This window comes from Equus caballus, chromosome 19 (assembly GCF_041296265.1).
Source record: "Equus caballus isolate H_3958 breed thoroughbred chromosome 19, TB-T2T, whole genome shotgun sequence".
Taxonomy (NCBI): domain Eukaryota; kingdom Metazoa; phylum Chordata; class Mammalia; order Perissodactyla; family Equidae; genus Equus; species Equus caballus.
The window spans coordinates 48,950,501-48,966,301 of NC_091702.1; the positions used below are offsets into that span (position 1 = coordinate 48,950,501).

A 15,801-nucleotide genomic window follows, 5' to 3' on the forward strand; every position below is an offset into this window, starting at 1 on the left:
TACAAGCGACATACAAGCATTGGATGTGATTCACTGAAACACAAGTGGGGATATATAGAAGCTTTATTCCTACCTAGTTCTCTTTTGGCAAGAATTTTAATGGAATTAAACATTTTAATAAAATCAGAGTTGAACATTTCAAAACCGTAGCATTAATTTCATTCACCCTTGGTTGAATTACTAATGATCCAGCCCTGTCAAATGCCACCTGATGGCGTCAGTTCCCCAAAAGTCAGGTCCCACTGGTCGCCTGACTTGTGTGTCTTCTAGTCTTTGGAGATCTCCGAGTGGCCTCGTTTGTCCCTCAGGCCTCTTTTTGGACCCCGGGCATTAGGGGCATCCAGGAGGCATCTCTGCCATGTTGGCTCCTTCACTGTCGGCACAGCCAGTCCTCCAGAAAATCATCCTTAGGGCCGTCCCTGCAGGTGGGGATGGTCAGACTGTATGATTTCAGGGTCACTGGCAGGTTATCGTTAGTTATTATTATTATTTCTCCCTTGGAATCCCCATGGTTCCCATCCCCACCTCATCCTCATGACATCTTCACCTTCTGGTTATAAAACATTTACATTTGTGTGCTTGCCTTAAATCTCCCTACCAGACTGAGCTCCTTGAAAGGCAGGAGGATGACTTATTCCTCTTTGTAGCACTGTAGCTGTACACCGAGCATGACACTTTGCACAGTCAGGCGAACATATGTTGAATCTATCCAGTATTATGCATTATTGATTAAAACTTTGATTTCTGTTTAAATGCAGCTCCTTCTAGGAGAGATAGCACTTTAAGGTGCTGTGGATGATTTTCTCCTTAGGACAAATGAGAAATCTGAGCACAGGTTTATGTTCATGGGAAAGAATAGGACCCTGGGTTCCTGGTGCTGGGGGCGGGGAACGTCCCAAAGAGGGTGACGGGTATAGATGGAGCCTCTGCTGCCTGTGCCTGCCTCGCAGTCTTGTCTAGGCCCCAGCCTGCCTTTGTTCTCCTCTGTTTCCACGCTGCATCTCCCATAAACACCCACTGGCACAGAGCCGCTGCTGGCCTATAGAGCTCCTTTGTGTAAATTAGAAAAAGGCATCGCTTCTAGGCAGATGCAGCCTTGCAGGTGCAGGGCTTGGCAAGCAGATGGTGCCTTTGGGAAAATTAGAAAAAAGAGCCCCTTCCTCGGGGCACTGCCCCTGCCGCGGCACATGGCTTGACAAGCAGACCCCAGGGCTGTTTCAGCTTCCACATGCCCCTTAGCTTCTTGCAGTGCAAAACCCCACAGGGACGTGGCAGCCCTCACCGCCAGCTGCACAATACGCCCACTGCCCTCCCAGTGCCCGGCAGCCCACTGACGCCATCCTGTCATGCCTTGTCCAGGCAGAGTCCTCTCTGATGGCTGACTTGCTGACCTCTGATAAACTAATTTTCAGTGAAGGAGAGGAAAAGAAAAGTTTATTAAGCACCTACTAGGTTAAGGGGCCACCCTGAGGGTCTTCCCATGTGCTATCTTAGTAAATCCTCATGGCAACCCTGTAAGGGCCATATTTTTGAGGAAGTTGGTCCCAGCCCTGCTGCTCTTTGACCCCAGCCTGTTGTTCCACTTCTCTGAGCCTCTGGTTCTCCTCTTCGCCTCCAGGGTCTGCTGCTGCTGTATGGTGCCTACCTGGCTGGCCTGACGGACCACGTCAGCTCTCCTCCTGTGAATCAGTCTTTAACCATCATGGTTGGGGTCAACCTCGTGGTGCTGGCTGCTGGGCTTCTTTTTGTGGTCACCAGATACTTGCACTCCTGGCCCAACCTGGTCTTTGGACTCACGTCTGGAGGCATCTTTGTTTGCACAACCACAATCAACTGCTTCATCTTTGTCCCCCAGGTATGCTCTAGGGAGGATGGGCAGTCCTGCTAGTCACTCCAGAGGCTCTGCTGGGCATGATAAATTGCTCACTTTGTCTCCCACTGAGACTTTTGGGTACCATTTATTGGAGAGTCAGAAGGAAGGCAGGGTTCCCAGTGAGCTGGCTCCCTCTGTTCTCCCCTACTCGCCATCCTGAAGAAGGACAGCTCTGCTCCTGGTCAGCAAGGAGGGCAGGCCAGCGTGGCCGAGCAGTGACGGCAGCCTGTTTCCACCCCTGGGGAGCTGCCTCACAGACCTGCTTTTCCACCCACCCTCCAGTCTGTCTCACTCATCCCCAGTCCCTGCTTCATCCTGATAATGTCGTTTCCTTCACTCGCCTGGACACGAGGAACCTTTCCTTCTTTCCTATTTGGGATTGCAGATATACAGGGCAAAACTCATTTGGAATTTTATACAATTTAAAATGCTGTTCCTTTCTTTTTCTTAGAGGAAAATGTAGAACATTCTTTTTCTTTTTACAATAAGGAGAAATAAAAACTAAATAAAAATGTGTTTTATATCATGGGGATTAAGAACAAATCAAATGAGAGAGAAAGATAGAAGCAGAAAAGTCCAGACAGCAGAGAGAAAGAAAGGGAGTTCGAGGGAAAGGGGAAGGAATCCACAGGCTCTGAAAGGAACGTGATGTGAAATTATTCCTCTTATGCCCGTGGGTAGCACTGAGCCACGTGGGGCTGAGTTAATGAACTTGGCATTAAGCACTTTCCCTGTCTCCCTTCTAGTTCTCTTTTTCCTCCCCCTGATGCCTCCCTCGTGTCACGACTCTCTCCAGACCCCATCCTGATTCCCATGGCAGCTTTTTCCGGTTGACTGTGAATGGCTTCTCCATGAGGGCGCTAACCAATCATTAAAGTGTTGGCAGATGGAAGGTTACGGTGTATTTATAACAGGGAAGGGTGCCCTCTGGGGCATGATGGTGTGACAGAGTCACAGGCCCTTTACTCTTCTTCCCTTTCATAAATTCTCATTAAAATATTCAACAGAATAAACAAACATGGAAAATCTGTAGCAGCAGTACTAAAAACCAAGGATAGGTATTGCCTCTGTGCCAGAAAGTAGGGGAATTTTTGCTAAATCTTAATGTTATGAGAACTAGATTGAAGGAGGCCATCGACAGCTGAGGCTTCTTGCCTGGGATGTAGCAGAAACAGGCTATGAGAAGCAAGGTCTGTTCCTCCTGGGAGATGGGGAAAGGGGGTGGGGAGGGGCCTTTTGGGAAGCCCACCCCTTAGGCTTGTGTCCGACATTGTTGATTGGTAACCCAGCCACTCATTGCCAACTCCTTTCTTCCTTGCTCACCTCCTCTATATAGGCTGAAGTTGCTTAACACTTGCTTTGCCAGCCTCCCTTATAGCTGGGGGTGCCCATGCAACACAGTTCTCAGCACTAAAGGTTTTCTCAGAGGCTTCTGAGAAAGCTTTTGCTTTCCTGAAAAAGCTATAGGTGTGGCTGGCATGACTTCTACTTTCTTCCTACCTTGAATGTTTGTGATGCCCGGAGCTATGGCAGCCATTTTGCCAAGAGAGTGTATTTACTATAGTAGGAAACTGGAGCTCGTCCCATATGACACTATAAATTCAGGGGGAAAGGACCTGTGAAGAGATTCTGCAGTTCACAAGAAGAGGAGCACAAGTTTCTGAAGATCTGGAGAAGCTGCCTTCCTCTGAAGTAAAACAGAGAACACAGCTAATTTGTCTTGTCAGTGACTTAAAGGATATTGCCTCTCTTCAACTAAAGCAAGCCATCATGAAAGGGACAGAATCTTGGATCATGAAATATGGAATAAGGATGAAAAATATTGTGTTGAATTTAAAACCCCAGTAGAAGCATTGAATAGGCATTTGGACATGGCAAAATACTGAATTACTGAATTAATTTTAGGAAATGGGAAACAAGGAGACAGATAAAAAATGAGAGACTAGATAAGAAAACATGGAGAACACACCTAGGGATGCAATTTGGAGCTGAAAGACAACAAAATAATTTGAGGCTGAAGTAATCACCAAGGAACAAGTAGAGGAGAGCCTTCCTGATCTCAAACAAGACCGCCATTGGAAAATTGAGTGAATCAGCAACCTCCATGATGTGGCCCTGCTTATGTCTCCTCTCTCCACACTCACCTCTGTCCCTCTTGCATCCTAAGCCTCAGACACAAGACTTCTACTCTCCTTGGTGTTTGAATCCTCAGCCCTAGGACAGTACTGATATCTAGGTACACACCCGTCTATACACAGCCATAAAATACAGGAGGAAGTTCCCCTTGGAATCTGACTCCCTGGTTTGAACTAAGCAACAAGCACTTGATTTGTTGAGGTGGAGCAGAAACGGAATTTTTAGGGCCTGTGGTGGGAGGGGTTTAAGAAAGCAAAGGCACAGATGCCTTAAGGGCAGCTAGGCGGCGCTAGAGAGCTGGGTGGAATGGATGACGTTACTCAAGAGGCCAGTGGACCAAGTAGCATTCTACACAGGCCCTCAGCAGATGCCTGAGTGTTTCTGCCAAACACTGAGGTCATCACCAGCAATGAGCCAGCCTCTGCTTTTGTGACCTGATGTGACCCATCCCCACACCCTCCTCCCCCTTCCCTCCCTCCACCTCTGAGAGGCAGGTGGGTCCTGAGGAGAACATTGTTTTCTCCTCTAAATCCCCAGTGTTTCATCTGCTCCTCCATGAAGGTCCTTACGACCTTCTACTCTGCCTTTTAGTTATGTATATATGTCCCAGTGTCCCTACTGGACAGATGAGCTTTTTAAAGGAAAGCTGCCTTCATTTGTTCATGTGTCCATCCATCCATTTATTCACGTCTGGGAACGTGCAGTTAACACATGGCTCCACCTCTAGGTTCAGTTGGGAACAAACATGAAAGGAATTATAAACTTGTGTTAAGTATTTGAGGAAGGCATGTTACATGATGCTGAGGAAGGCGTGCCCCAACCTGACAGGGAACTTGATGATGCCTTCTCAGAAAATGGGGTATTTGGGCCCAGTCTTGAAGGAGGAGTAAGAGTTGATTGAGCAAGTTGGGGAAGGGCAGTGGGTGGCATTTCGGATGAGGGAGCTCCATGGCCAGAGGCAGAGGAATGTGACAGAGAATGCAGTATATTTGGAGCACAGAAGTCTTTGCTCTTTTTGAAGCACAAATTGAAACAAGGGGAGTGTGGCAGGAGGTAAGAGAGACCCATAGGGTGAACTTCTGAAGGCCCTGCTGTATCCTGTGAAGGATTTGGGATTTAATCCCCCGTATGAGTCTCCTATTGCTGCTGTAGCAAATTACCACAAAATTAGTGGTTTAAAACAATACACATTTATTATCTCATAGTTCTGGAGGTCAGAAATCTGAAATGGGTCTTATTTGTCTAAAATCAAGGCGTCAGTAGGTCTGCATTCCTTCTGGAAGCTCTAGGGGAAAATTCGTTCCCACGCTTTTTCCAGCTTCTAGAGGCCACCTGCATTCTTTGACTCGTGGCCCCTTCCTCCATCTTCAGAGACAGCAGTGTGGCATCTTCAAATCTCTCTTTCTGACCTCCATTTCCATTGTCACATCTCCTTTTCTAACCCTGACGCTCCAGCGTCCCTCTTATACTCTTGTGATTACATTGGACCCACCTGGATAATCCAGCATCCTCTCCCCACGGCAGAATCCTTAACTCAACCACATTTACAAAATCTCTTTTGCCGTGTAAGGTAACGTATTCATAAGTTCCAGGGGTTAGGAGGGGAACATCTTTGGGGAGCCATTAATTATTCAGCCTGCTACACCCACATAGCCCAGAGGCTGAGAAAACAAGAATATGCCTGTCCTGGAGGAAGGGCCATGGAGAGGTCCTGACTTGGTGATGTGAGGGTCATTTATAGCCATCTTCCAGAAAGCCTGAAGGGTCAAGTCTTAAGGACCAGGATCTTCACAAATGGGGATCTATGCGGGGAAGGAGATTTAGTGACGGGGCACCACCTGGCTCCGCCCGGCCCGCTGAGGGTGAGACAGATCAGCAGCCCTGGAGGTGCCCTTTTCACCAGGGTCGAGTAGTTCCTCCAGCAGCCCTGCAGAGATGGCTCGGACCGGGGGCTCCAGGAGAGAAAGGAAAAGCTCTACTGCTAAGGAAATGAGGGGGCCCCGAAGGGAGCAGAGGTTCTGCCACACTGCCAGGGTCAGTGGTGGGAGAATAACACCGGAAGGTCTCCTCCCTCCGCCCAAGGCCATAGAGTGGCCCTGCAGTGCCAGGCTCCAATAACTCCTGAGTAGGGCGGTGAGCGGACAGTACCCTAGGGAGAGGGCCTTCGAGAAGGGCGTCTGAGACCTGGCTTGACCTAGCACAGCTCACACAGACTCCCAATACCACAGACGACTCATGCTGAGTCAACAGAGGACCTGAGAGGACTTGGGTGAGACTGTGGTGTTGAAATTGATGGCAGGATTTAGAATCCTGTCTGAGATTCACCAAGTTTGGGTTACACTCCATAGTCAAAGCTTAATGGATGTTTGAGGAGTGAGCAAAGAAATCCCAGGATCCCTGTGAGGCTCTCCCCAGACACCTCAGCAGCATTTCTCTAGAGCTGAGGCGCCAGAGGGCACATCACGGGACTCTTTTTTTTTCTTTTTTAAAGATTTTAGTTTTCCTGTTTCTCCCCAAAGCCCCCTGGTACATAGTTGTGTATTTTTAGTTGTGGGTCCTTCCAGTTGTGGTATGTGGGACACCACCTCAGCATGGCTGGATGAGCAGTGCCACTTCTGCGCCCGGGATCTGAACCAGCAAAACCCTGGGTCGCCGAAGCGGAGCGCGCGAACCCAACCACACGGCCACGGGGCCGGCCCCACTAGGACTCTTAATTATGAGAATTTCTGAGGGAAAAAGAGAAGCCTCCGGCACTGTGGCCTCCCTGGCATTCACGTCATTGGCGCTCACCACATAGAGACAGTGTCCCAAAGGCTCAGGAGCATGCCCTTTTTGTGAATGTCTTACGTTCAGGTCCATCCCTGTTCAACTAAACCAGCCCGTGCTTCCACAGATTGTTCCTCAAAACCAGTTTCTCCTGAAAAGCTTTCCCTAGGACCCCCACAGCCAACAGCCTCTCTCCTTGTCAGCCGCACGAGGACATGCAGTGTGGCACAGTGCCCTGCTCACAGCTGCGGCCCTGCTGCTAACCGCTGTGTGGCCTAGACGAGTCGTACTCCTCCTGAGCCTTTCCTCATTCGTCAGGAAAAAGGACGGTCAGATCTCAGACTGAGTGTCGTATCATTTGTATTGACAATCGCGGTTTCCTCTCTGTCTGAGTCTTGATCACACTGGTTGGGGTCAGAAGTGCCCCAGCAAGGAGCTGGGTTTTCAGTAGCAGTAAGCACACCATTACTCAACAAATGAGAATAATTAAGAACAGCTACGTGCAACTAAAAGGAGTTTCATTGGAATCATCCTGTACAGGGTTTAGATTACTTAACCCTGTGATAGCTCCTAAACTCTTGCTTGCGAACGTGTCTCTGGAAATATCCGTCAACGCTGGTTTTCTTTCACCAGGCCAGCAACGGGTGGGTGGATGGGTCAAGCTAAGATTGTTCTATTTCATCTACCTGTCATCTTCTTCCTTTGCCATTTTTTAAACTACAGAAGCTTGACATTCTCTATCCGTTCTGTCCTTACTCTCTATGGAACTTTCCAGAGTAAAGTACATTTTAAGGAAAGAATAGTTTGTACATAAGTGTGTCTGTGACACTGTCATTCCTTGATGTTTTTGAGGAAGAGTGAGAGAATGTGGTTTTGGGTGTGTAATTAAATGAATAACATGTGTTCTTTTATCTAACAGCTGAAGCAATGGAAGGCATTTGAAGAGGAAAACCAAACAATTAATCGCATGGCCAAATATTTCAGCACTCCCAGCAAGGGCTTCCATACCCAGTATGGAGAGGAGCAGAATTGCCACGCGAGAGGAGAGAAAGACTCCATGGAAGAACTCCTCACAGAAGTAAGCAAGACCCTGCCTGGATCCTCTGTAAAGAAGAACTCCAGTCACGCACTGGTGGGCCCCAGATGTCTCATTGCTAGCATTCTTTCTTCCCCTCCCGTTCCTCCCCTCCCACTCCGTTAGCAGCAAGCAAAACCTCCACATCTCCCCAGTGACCCTCCACAGCTCACTCTCACCCACTTCATTCATTCACTGAGCAGTTGTGTGTCAGGCATTGTGCTAAGTGCTGATGAACAAAACAAATACAGTCCCTGCCCTCATGGAGCTCACAGCCTAGTGGAGGAAATAGATATGATCAAGTAAACATATAATTATAAATTGTGATAAGAATTATGAAGGAAGAAATCAGAGTGGTAAGAGAGCACAATGGGTGGCAAGGGCAAGGGAATCTAATTTAGAGTGCTCAGAAAAGACTGAGCTAAGAGCTGAAGGTTAAGTACAAGTTGGCCAGGCAAAGAGTGCAGGGAAAAGCATTCCAAGCAGGGGGAACAGCATTGTAAAGGCCCTGAGAAGTGGTGGATGCTAGCTGCTTCTATATGATACACTCTTTCTTTACCCAGAGTAGTACCCTCATTTCCAAGATCTTATGGGCCCCTTACTGTCTTTCCCAGGTTCTAACTAGAAATCTCAATCAACCTACCAACTCCGAAAGTCAAGAAGTACTAAAGATGGAGAGGAGGGCTGAGTGGGGCCTCTGAATATAATAGCAGCACCAAGGGAGGACCAGGCCACCCCCAGCCCTTCTTTCTTCTGTTCTTGAGCCAGATTTGGCACCTCTCCCAGAACTGGGCAGTGCGATGTGGGCTTGAAGGAAGCACGTGGAAAAGCCTGAGGCTGCGCTGCCTCAGGAAGGAGGCACAGGGCCCAGAGGAATTAGTCAGTTTTTTCACACTCACTAAATTCTATTCCATATTTTTTTCAGGACAGAACAGACCTGAGTAGATGCTGTTTGGGAAACTATGCTTCTTTGTAATGGGACTGACACCTGGGTAGCAATAGTTTCTGTGTGAGAGGGTGGTGTGATGGGAACCCAAGAAACACAACCAAGGAGGGGACTAACCTCCCCAGACACCCACTGTCCGTGGCCCTCTAGTCTCTCACGCATACCCTCACTTCTGGACCCTTTTTATCCATCACAGTAGTACTTCTTCCGTTTCTCTACTGTTTATAAAGCATCCAGGACCTTCTTCCAAAGCCAGATTTTTTCCCACCTGGCAAGGGAGTAGCATTGCCTTTGATACGCTGTGATGTCTTCAAAGAAGCATCTTTTTCAGCTGAACAGAAGGCCAGAAACTTGGCGAGAACAACCAGGATGGTTTTCATTCACAATCAGCTAATGTTGGAACAGCCAAGTGGCCTGACTCTTTAGCCTTATGGTAATTTGTGATGTGCTTTTTGTACTTCTGCCATGCTACCCCGTTTCCCACGCAGTGACGGCATCTGCTCCATCCAGGAAGAGGCCTTGAGTCTGCCGAGGAAGGGACCTAACAGGGAGCTGCATAGGCAGGAAAATGCCGGCCTTCTCCCGCAGCAGCCGACACCTGGAACATCTTTCCCAGAAAAGGCCTGAGGACCCGCAGCCGTCCCAGGGCCCCGTGGCAGGCCTCGGGAGCTTCCAGTATCTGAATCCCAGCTTCGGCACTGCCCGGTAGATAAACACCAGCATCTCCCCTACCTTCATAGCTGCATGGACCCGGACTCCGGCTTCTCGGTTGCAGTTCCCTCCCGCGCGGCCCCCTCGGCTGCCTGGTGTCCTCTTCTTACTTTCCCATGATCTGGGCAGTCCATCTTCTCGTTCTTGCCTCCCTTGCTGCTATGGCTGGGGATCCCCCAGAGGCTTTTGGGGGCAGCATCCATCAGTGACTTCCCAGGCTGTGTGAAGGCCGGCAGATCGAACCTCCCCCGAGCTTGAAGAACCTCCTTCTGCACACCACAGCGGAGGAAACTCCCCTCTGCATTACTTTCCTTCCTTGAACTGTGCAAACAAGAGGGCGATTCCATTTCTCCTTGTGGCCTGCACCTCACAAAACACGCCTGTGGACGTTTCGTTTCCCCAAATGTGCCAAAAGTAATAATTAACAAGGTCATTTAAATGCAGCTGTCATGGGAGGTCAGATTTTGGTTTCACGCTGGCCGTGCCTCACGCCAGGCATGTCATTAGCATGTAGTCACGGCGAAAACAGTCTCACTTCCTTTTCGGAAAGAAGGGAAATTTACTGTTTAGGCTGACGTTTCTAAATCTGTCATCAGCCAGCTTCAGATCTTTGGTTTGCTGGGAGAAGAGTGTTCTTCCCAACTCAGTGTTTATCCTGTTTTCCTACACTCAAAGGAATTTGTGGATGAGGCACAAAAAGGCAGCACTCAGTATTCACTTGCTGGGGTGGTTGTCATTTGCTGGTGGCTTCCTCCTAACTCTGTGAGGCAGCAGAGGCCTCCTGAAGCCAGTGTGAGAGTGTGCAGGGTACGCTTCAGGAGGAGGGGCTGGAGAGGAGGAAAAGGGCTGGGGTCCCTCCTGTGCAGCCAGCACAGTCACCCCTATGGGATCCCCAAAGAGATACTGGGCACCACCCAGATATCGTGAAGAGCTGGGATGCATGCCTCCATGTTACTCAGTCCTCTGCCCCAGAGAGTCCTTGAGTCATCTCTGCGCCCCAGCAACGCCCAGACCTTACACTCTGCGGGTGAGGAAGAGCGGGGATGGGTGGGCCGGTGCTCAGCGGCAAGTCCCTTCTGCTGGTTCACTAGTAACTCAGTGGTCCTGGACTCTCTCCTGAGGATAAAAGAACTAGACAAAACCAGGATGAAACTGGGAGTACCAATAATCAGAAAAATCACCTTCCTGCTTATAAATCGGAAGCAGTGGATGTGCCTTGGAGTTGCTGCCAGAAGACTCGTGCTGGACTGGTTTACTCAAGTTACTGCTCACTTACAGGGTCACTTCTGGGCAACGCTCCCATATTACCTTGAAAAGAAACCGCAGGGTCAGTCCATAGGTGACTTGTATCAGGTATCCTGAAGATGGGAGACATCCTTTTATTTCTAGGGCATCGTAAATGGACATCCACATGCTCCTCCTCAGCTTCTAAAGAGGATGGCAACAAAGAGGCAGCATGCTGGTTTTCGGACAAGCGCTTCCTAGAACACGATGCTGTATTGTACCTTCCCAAACCATCGACTCCGTGCCGTCTGCCCCGAGACCATCGGTTCCCCTCCCTGCCCCACTGCCTTTGAGCAGCAGAAATTTCAGAAGGTGGACATAAGGTCTGGGCTCGAGAATCAGCAGCTATATCACTGTATCAGCTGTATCAGAGGATGCTCAGGGCACACCCACCACCAATCAATCCTCCTCCGCCTTCATGCCCCATGATCTTGCAGTTAGAACAGGTACACCTCTGCACCTCTCATCTGCCTGCCCTCCCGGGCACAGCCTGTTTATCAGCTAACAGCCATGCAGCAGGTAGGCAGCTCAGTAGCAGAACTGCCCCTGCCTCATTCATCTTCTGGGCTCCAGTTCAGATCTCCTGAATCAAGCGATCAGGGACTTAGTGCCAACGACCCTATTTTTTTGGAAAAAAAAAAACAAAACTTCTCTAGTAATTCTGGTGCCTGTGCTTCTTTAGGAGATATTGACAGCTGATAGTGCCGCATGGTAGCTTCGGCCTCCCACCCCCGGATCCAGCTGAGGGAGGTGATAACACCAACCTGAGATTCTCGTTGGCCCCCCTCACTCCAGTCTTATCCCTTCAGCCCAGAAGTCTCCATCCTTCTCTCTTTTGTCCCCCATTTTCTAGTTTGTTTAGCAAGAGGCAAAATGCTTGTTTCCCCATTCATTCATCCCCTTGAGATGTGCCTCAGATTCATCTGTATTTTGCAAAAGTGTGATAAACCCAGAGTTGGGCCATCCCAAACTTTATTCAGCGTGGGGTCCTGTGGAGTGACCTGGCTCTGGCAGTTATGAGGGAAGGTGAGAGGGTGCTGTGGCAGCCAGCCTGCAGCCGTACGAGCCTCCTCTGACTTCCCTTCTCAGTGCCACACAGTCTGGGGACCTAGGTGGCAGGGACTAAGATCATCCCACAATAAATCATGGTTATCCTCTAGTGAGCGCCATGTGTCAGTTATTGTGCTACACGCTTTACTTGCATCAACTCATTTCACATCATGGAGGCACCTCCTTGGAGCCTAAGATCCCCAGTAGTACGCGGAGGAACGGGGAGTTAAACCAAAGTCTTCTGAGGCCACACTTTCTCCACCACGGGAGACAGTGTGAAAACCCTCAGCAGCATCTTTTATTAATGGTTTTGCTTTTATTTTACAGAAAAATGCTATGATTGAAAGTCTGCAGGAACAAGTCAACAACGCCAAAGAGAAGCTCATGAGGCTGATGTCAGCTGAGTGCACCTCTGACCTCCCAGAGTGGGCTGGCCCGCCTGCCTCTTCCCACAGCGAGGACATCCTGGCTGCGGCCTCCGCCCACAGCCAGGCAGCCCCAGGGCCTTCAGAATGCCTCTCTGACTCTCAGAATGATGCCAGTGTGGCCGCTCAGGACTCCCAGAGTACCTCAGTCCCCTCCTCCAGTGTGCAAAGCCTGGGGGGGCCTGGGAAGGAAGCCACCCCCGCCCCAGGGCAGGAGAACATTTCTTACTTGAAAGACTTTTCTGATCATTTAAATTTGGGCTGCAGCCAGAAGCCGCAGGCTGAGCAAAGCCAGGGTACAGAAAGAAGAGAGGGGGTGCCCATGGCCCCCCACTGGAGTCTCACACCAGCTAGGGAAGGTCCTGTTCCCCAGAGACAGGGACAGCTAGGGAACTTAGAGGAGCCCCAAGAGCGGCTGTCCAGAGTCAATTCAGTGATCAGGGAGAAGCTTCGGGAAGTCTTACAAGACCTGGGCCTGGGCCCCGAGGCTCCCCTCCCCTCTTCCGCATCTTGCCCCCAGCAGCCCTGGCAGAGCAGTGCTGCCCCCAGCCCCCAGAAGATGCCCCTCTCCAAGGAGCTGGGCTTCAGCCCATACATGGTGAGGAGAAGGCGGGCAGTACAGCGAGCTCGCTCATACTTCCTGGGCTCTGCACCCTCCTCTGCGGGGCATCTGGCAAATAGGACTGTTTCTGGGCCTCACAGTGGGCTAAATGTGCAGAAGGAGTCCAGCCCCTACCTGCACTCCCAGACTGCTCATTCCAGGATACCAAGACCCTCTTCCAGGAAGCCTTTACTCCTCCCAGATCCTCAAGGCAAGCCGGGCACCCTGGAGGGCAACAAACTAAGCCAGCCAGAGTGCCCAGGGGTGGGAGGGAGCCGTGTAGCCTTTCCACACCAGGCTTCTGGTTCCAGCCAGGCACCATGTCCCGTTCCCCCACACCTATCCAGAGCGTTACCAGACCTGCCTAAACAGTGGCAGCTGCAGCCCCCGGGGTCCCCAGGCTGTCCCTCCCTGTCTTCTCCGTGCAACTACCTTGACACCGAGTCCAGCAGCTCAGACGAGTTCTTCTGCCGCTGCCACCGGCCCTACTGTGAAATCTGTTTCGAGAGCTCCTCTGATTCCAGTGACAGTGGCTCGTCAGACACCGACCTTGAGCCTGCTGGCAGGCTGGCTTCCTGGGAAAAGCTGTGGGCCCGCTCGAAGCCTATCGTAAACTTCAAAGATGACTTGAAACCCACACTGGTGTGAAAAGCAGCAGAGCAGGCTGGATATAGAGGTCAGTCCAGGACAAGCCGTACCAAGGCCTGTGGCCTTCAGGGAACAGACTGGTGCCCTGCGTTTGACCAACCCTTACCGTGTTCCAGCTGTGCTCGCTTGAGCACTGTGTTGCCCTGAGCACTTCTTGACCTATCAACAGAGGGGTTTTGCCTGTCTTGTTACTACCTCACAGCATTCCTGTAAAAGACTCCAGTTGCATGACCATAAAAGATACCCTTTGGATAAAAGGTACTGAATGAGCACAGAGGGTTTTCTGTCCAGGTCAGCCTGTATTTTACGAAACTCTTAATGTATACCAGAGGGATGGCTAGGTGGACAGACAGATCGAGAGATGGAAGGAAAATTTCTGCAGAACCAGAGTTGCGCACTGTGCCCCATCAAACTGGCCTTTTGGTGGATTGACCTGCTAGAAAGATGAGTCTCCTACATCCTTGAGGGTCCCTCTCTTGGCACGGGGTGGTTTTGTTTCTGCTGAAGGTTGTAAACAGCATCACCCCTAGGTTCCAGCTTCTGGCCAGACTCAGCTCAGAGACACCTCAACACTACCATTTGGTGTTCGTGTCTTTCCACCTTTATGGCTCCTCGCCATCATCCCTGAGACTGTCGGATCTCCATGTGCCCACGGCCTACCCAGATCTCTCTCCTGGGCTCGATGACACTTGGGGCCCAGACTGTCTCCTGGTCCTGTGGCCCATCCCTTTGACTCTGCCAGCAGTGCCATTTTGTATTGTGGGGACACAGTCTCTGTTGGGGTAGGGAGGCCCTGTTGGTCAAGAGGTGCTTTTGGTGCCATTGGGGTTACATGACCACTGACGGCTACAAAAACCGGGAAATAGAAAATAAGGAACTAGAAAGGAAGAAATAGGGGAGAAGAAGGCAGGAAAGAAAACAGGTTTTTGAACATTTACTTGAATCTGGCATGGTACCTGGCAATGTTCAATCTCAGTAATTCCTTATGACAACCCTGTGAAGTGGACACTCTCTTTCCCACTTTTACAGATGGGGAGCATGAGGAATATGGGGAATGTGAGGGTTTGAGGACTGAGGTGACTTTCCCAACATCACGCTGCTAGCTAGTGGCCCGTGTAGGACTTGCCCACAGCTCCTGGGACTCCCAAGTTGGCAGACTTCCCTGGGGACACATTTCACTCCTTCTGGGAGGGGCAAGCAGGATTGGCAGACCAGCCAGTAGAGCAGGGGCAGTGTAAGAGAGCTGAGGGGCACTCAGCCTGCAGTCCAGGGTAACAAATCTGGGTTCCTTGCCTCCGGAAGCAGCCCTCCACTGCCTCACAGCCTCAGGGGCCCGCCCGCACCTCCCAGGGGAGCCAGGGAGGTGGGGAAGGATGAGTGACAGGACCTCATCTGCCGCCAGAGCCACAGGGAAAGCACAGCTGGGTCCACGTCACTTGTTGCTGAGCTGGTTGTTGTTTACAGGCCATCCCCTGCCACCTCCTCTGTGTGTGTGTCTGTGTGTGTACAGGTTTGTGTGCAGGAGTTTGGGCCTCATTAGATATGCTTGGAGGGGCCATTTGATTCCAAATGCCTCACAGAAGACTTATCATGGACTCTCGGGGGCTGCCGACACCTCATGAATCTCACACTGGACTGGGAGGCCCTCCCGGTAGCATAGCTTCTTCTATTGTTTAATTTTAAATGCAGATGTCGTAATTTATTCTGTGTGTGGGTTTTCAGTTTCTGCATGTGCTGTTCGTGTGCGGTCCAAGTAATGCCTTAATAAAAGAGAAATGGCTCCCAAGGCAAGTGTCTGCAGCAATTGTAGTCTCGTTGTGGCGGGGGGTGGGAGGGGAGCACAGAGAAGACTAAACCACCCACAGGAGTGGACACACAGCAGCTATCAAAGTTGCCACTGGCTGACCCTAGCTTCCAAGTGTGTCTTCTACAGAACTCCATTTACAACAGATTCTTCTGTGGTCTCCTTGTGCAGCTTCCTAGCAAGAAACATCTGCCCCAGTGGATAGAGGAAACTCGAGAGAGCCTTGACTCTTCCCACCCATTGGGCATCCTGTGGTTGGGCTCCTTTCCTCCCAGTGTGTCACCACCAGCAGCATCCCGTTCATTAATGTGGTCTGTGCACGCTCTAAACCTGGCAGTCCCTCTAGCCTTCTCACTCTCTCTGCTCCTCTACCCTCGGTCCCACCATCCCAGCCCTTCTACATCTCCATTCCTCTTCCATCCTAGAATTTCTTTTCCCTCTCAGTGCACCTTGTCAGTTACTCCTCCTTCAAGACTCAGGGG

The 15,801-nt window shown here is 50.5% G+C and overlaps 1 protein-coding gene across 12 annotated transcripts in view; it reads left to right on the forward strand.

The window, feature by feature from the left end:
• The window catches only part of GPR156 (G protein-coupled receptor 156), an 87,392-nt gene extending 72,091 nt beyond the window's left edge, over window positions 1-15,301 (forward strand). For 4 of the 12 annotated variants that reach the window (XM_070242741.1, XM_001502458.4, XM_070242747.1 and 1 more), the window contains 3 exons: window positions 1,619-1,855; window positions 7,695-7,853; window positions 12,169-15,301. In XM_070242741.1, the coding sequence (XP_070098842.1) occupies window positions 1,619-1,855; window positions 7,695-7,853; window positions 12,169-13,515 (1,743 nt within the window). In that variant the 3' untranslated portion in view covers window positions 13,516-15,301. Of the gene's footprint in view, window positions 1-1,618; window positions 1,856-7,694; window positions 7,908-12,168 lie in introns of all 12 variants that reach the window. The other 8 variants (XM_070242744.1, XM_070242749.1, XM_070242745.1 and 5 more) reach the window with 3 other exon arrangements.
• The last annotated feature ends 500 nt before the right edge of the window (window positions 15,302-15,801 follow it).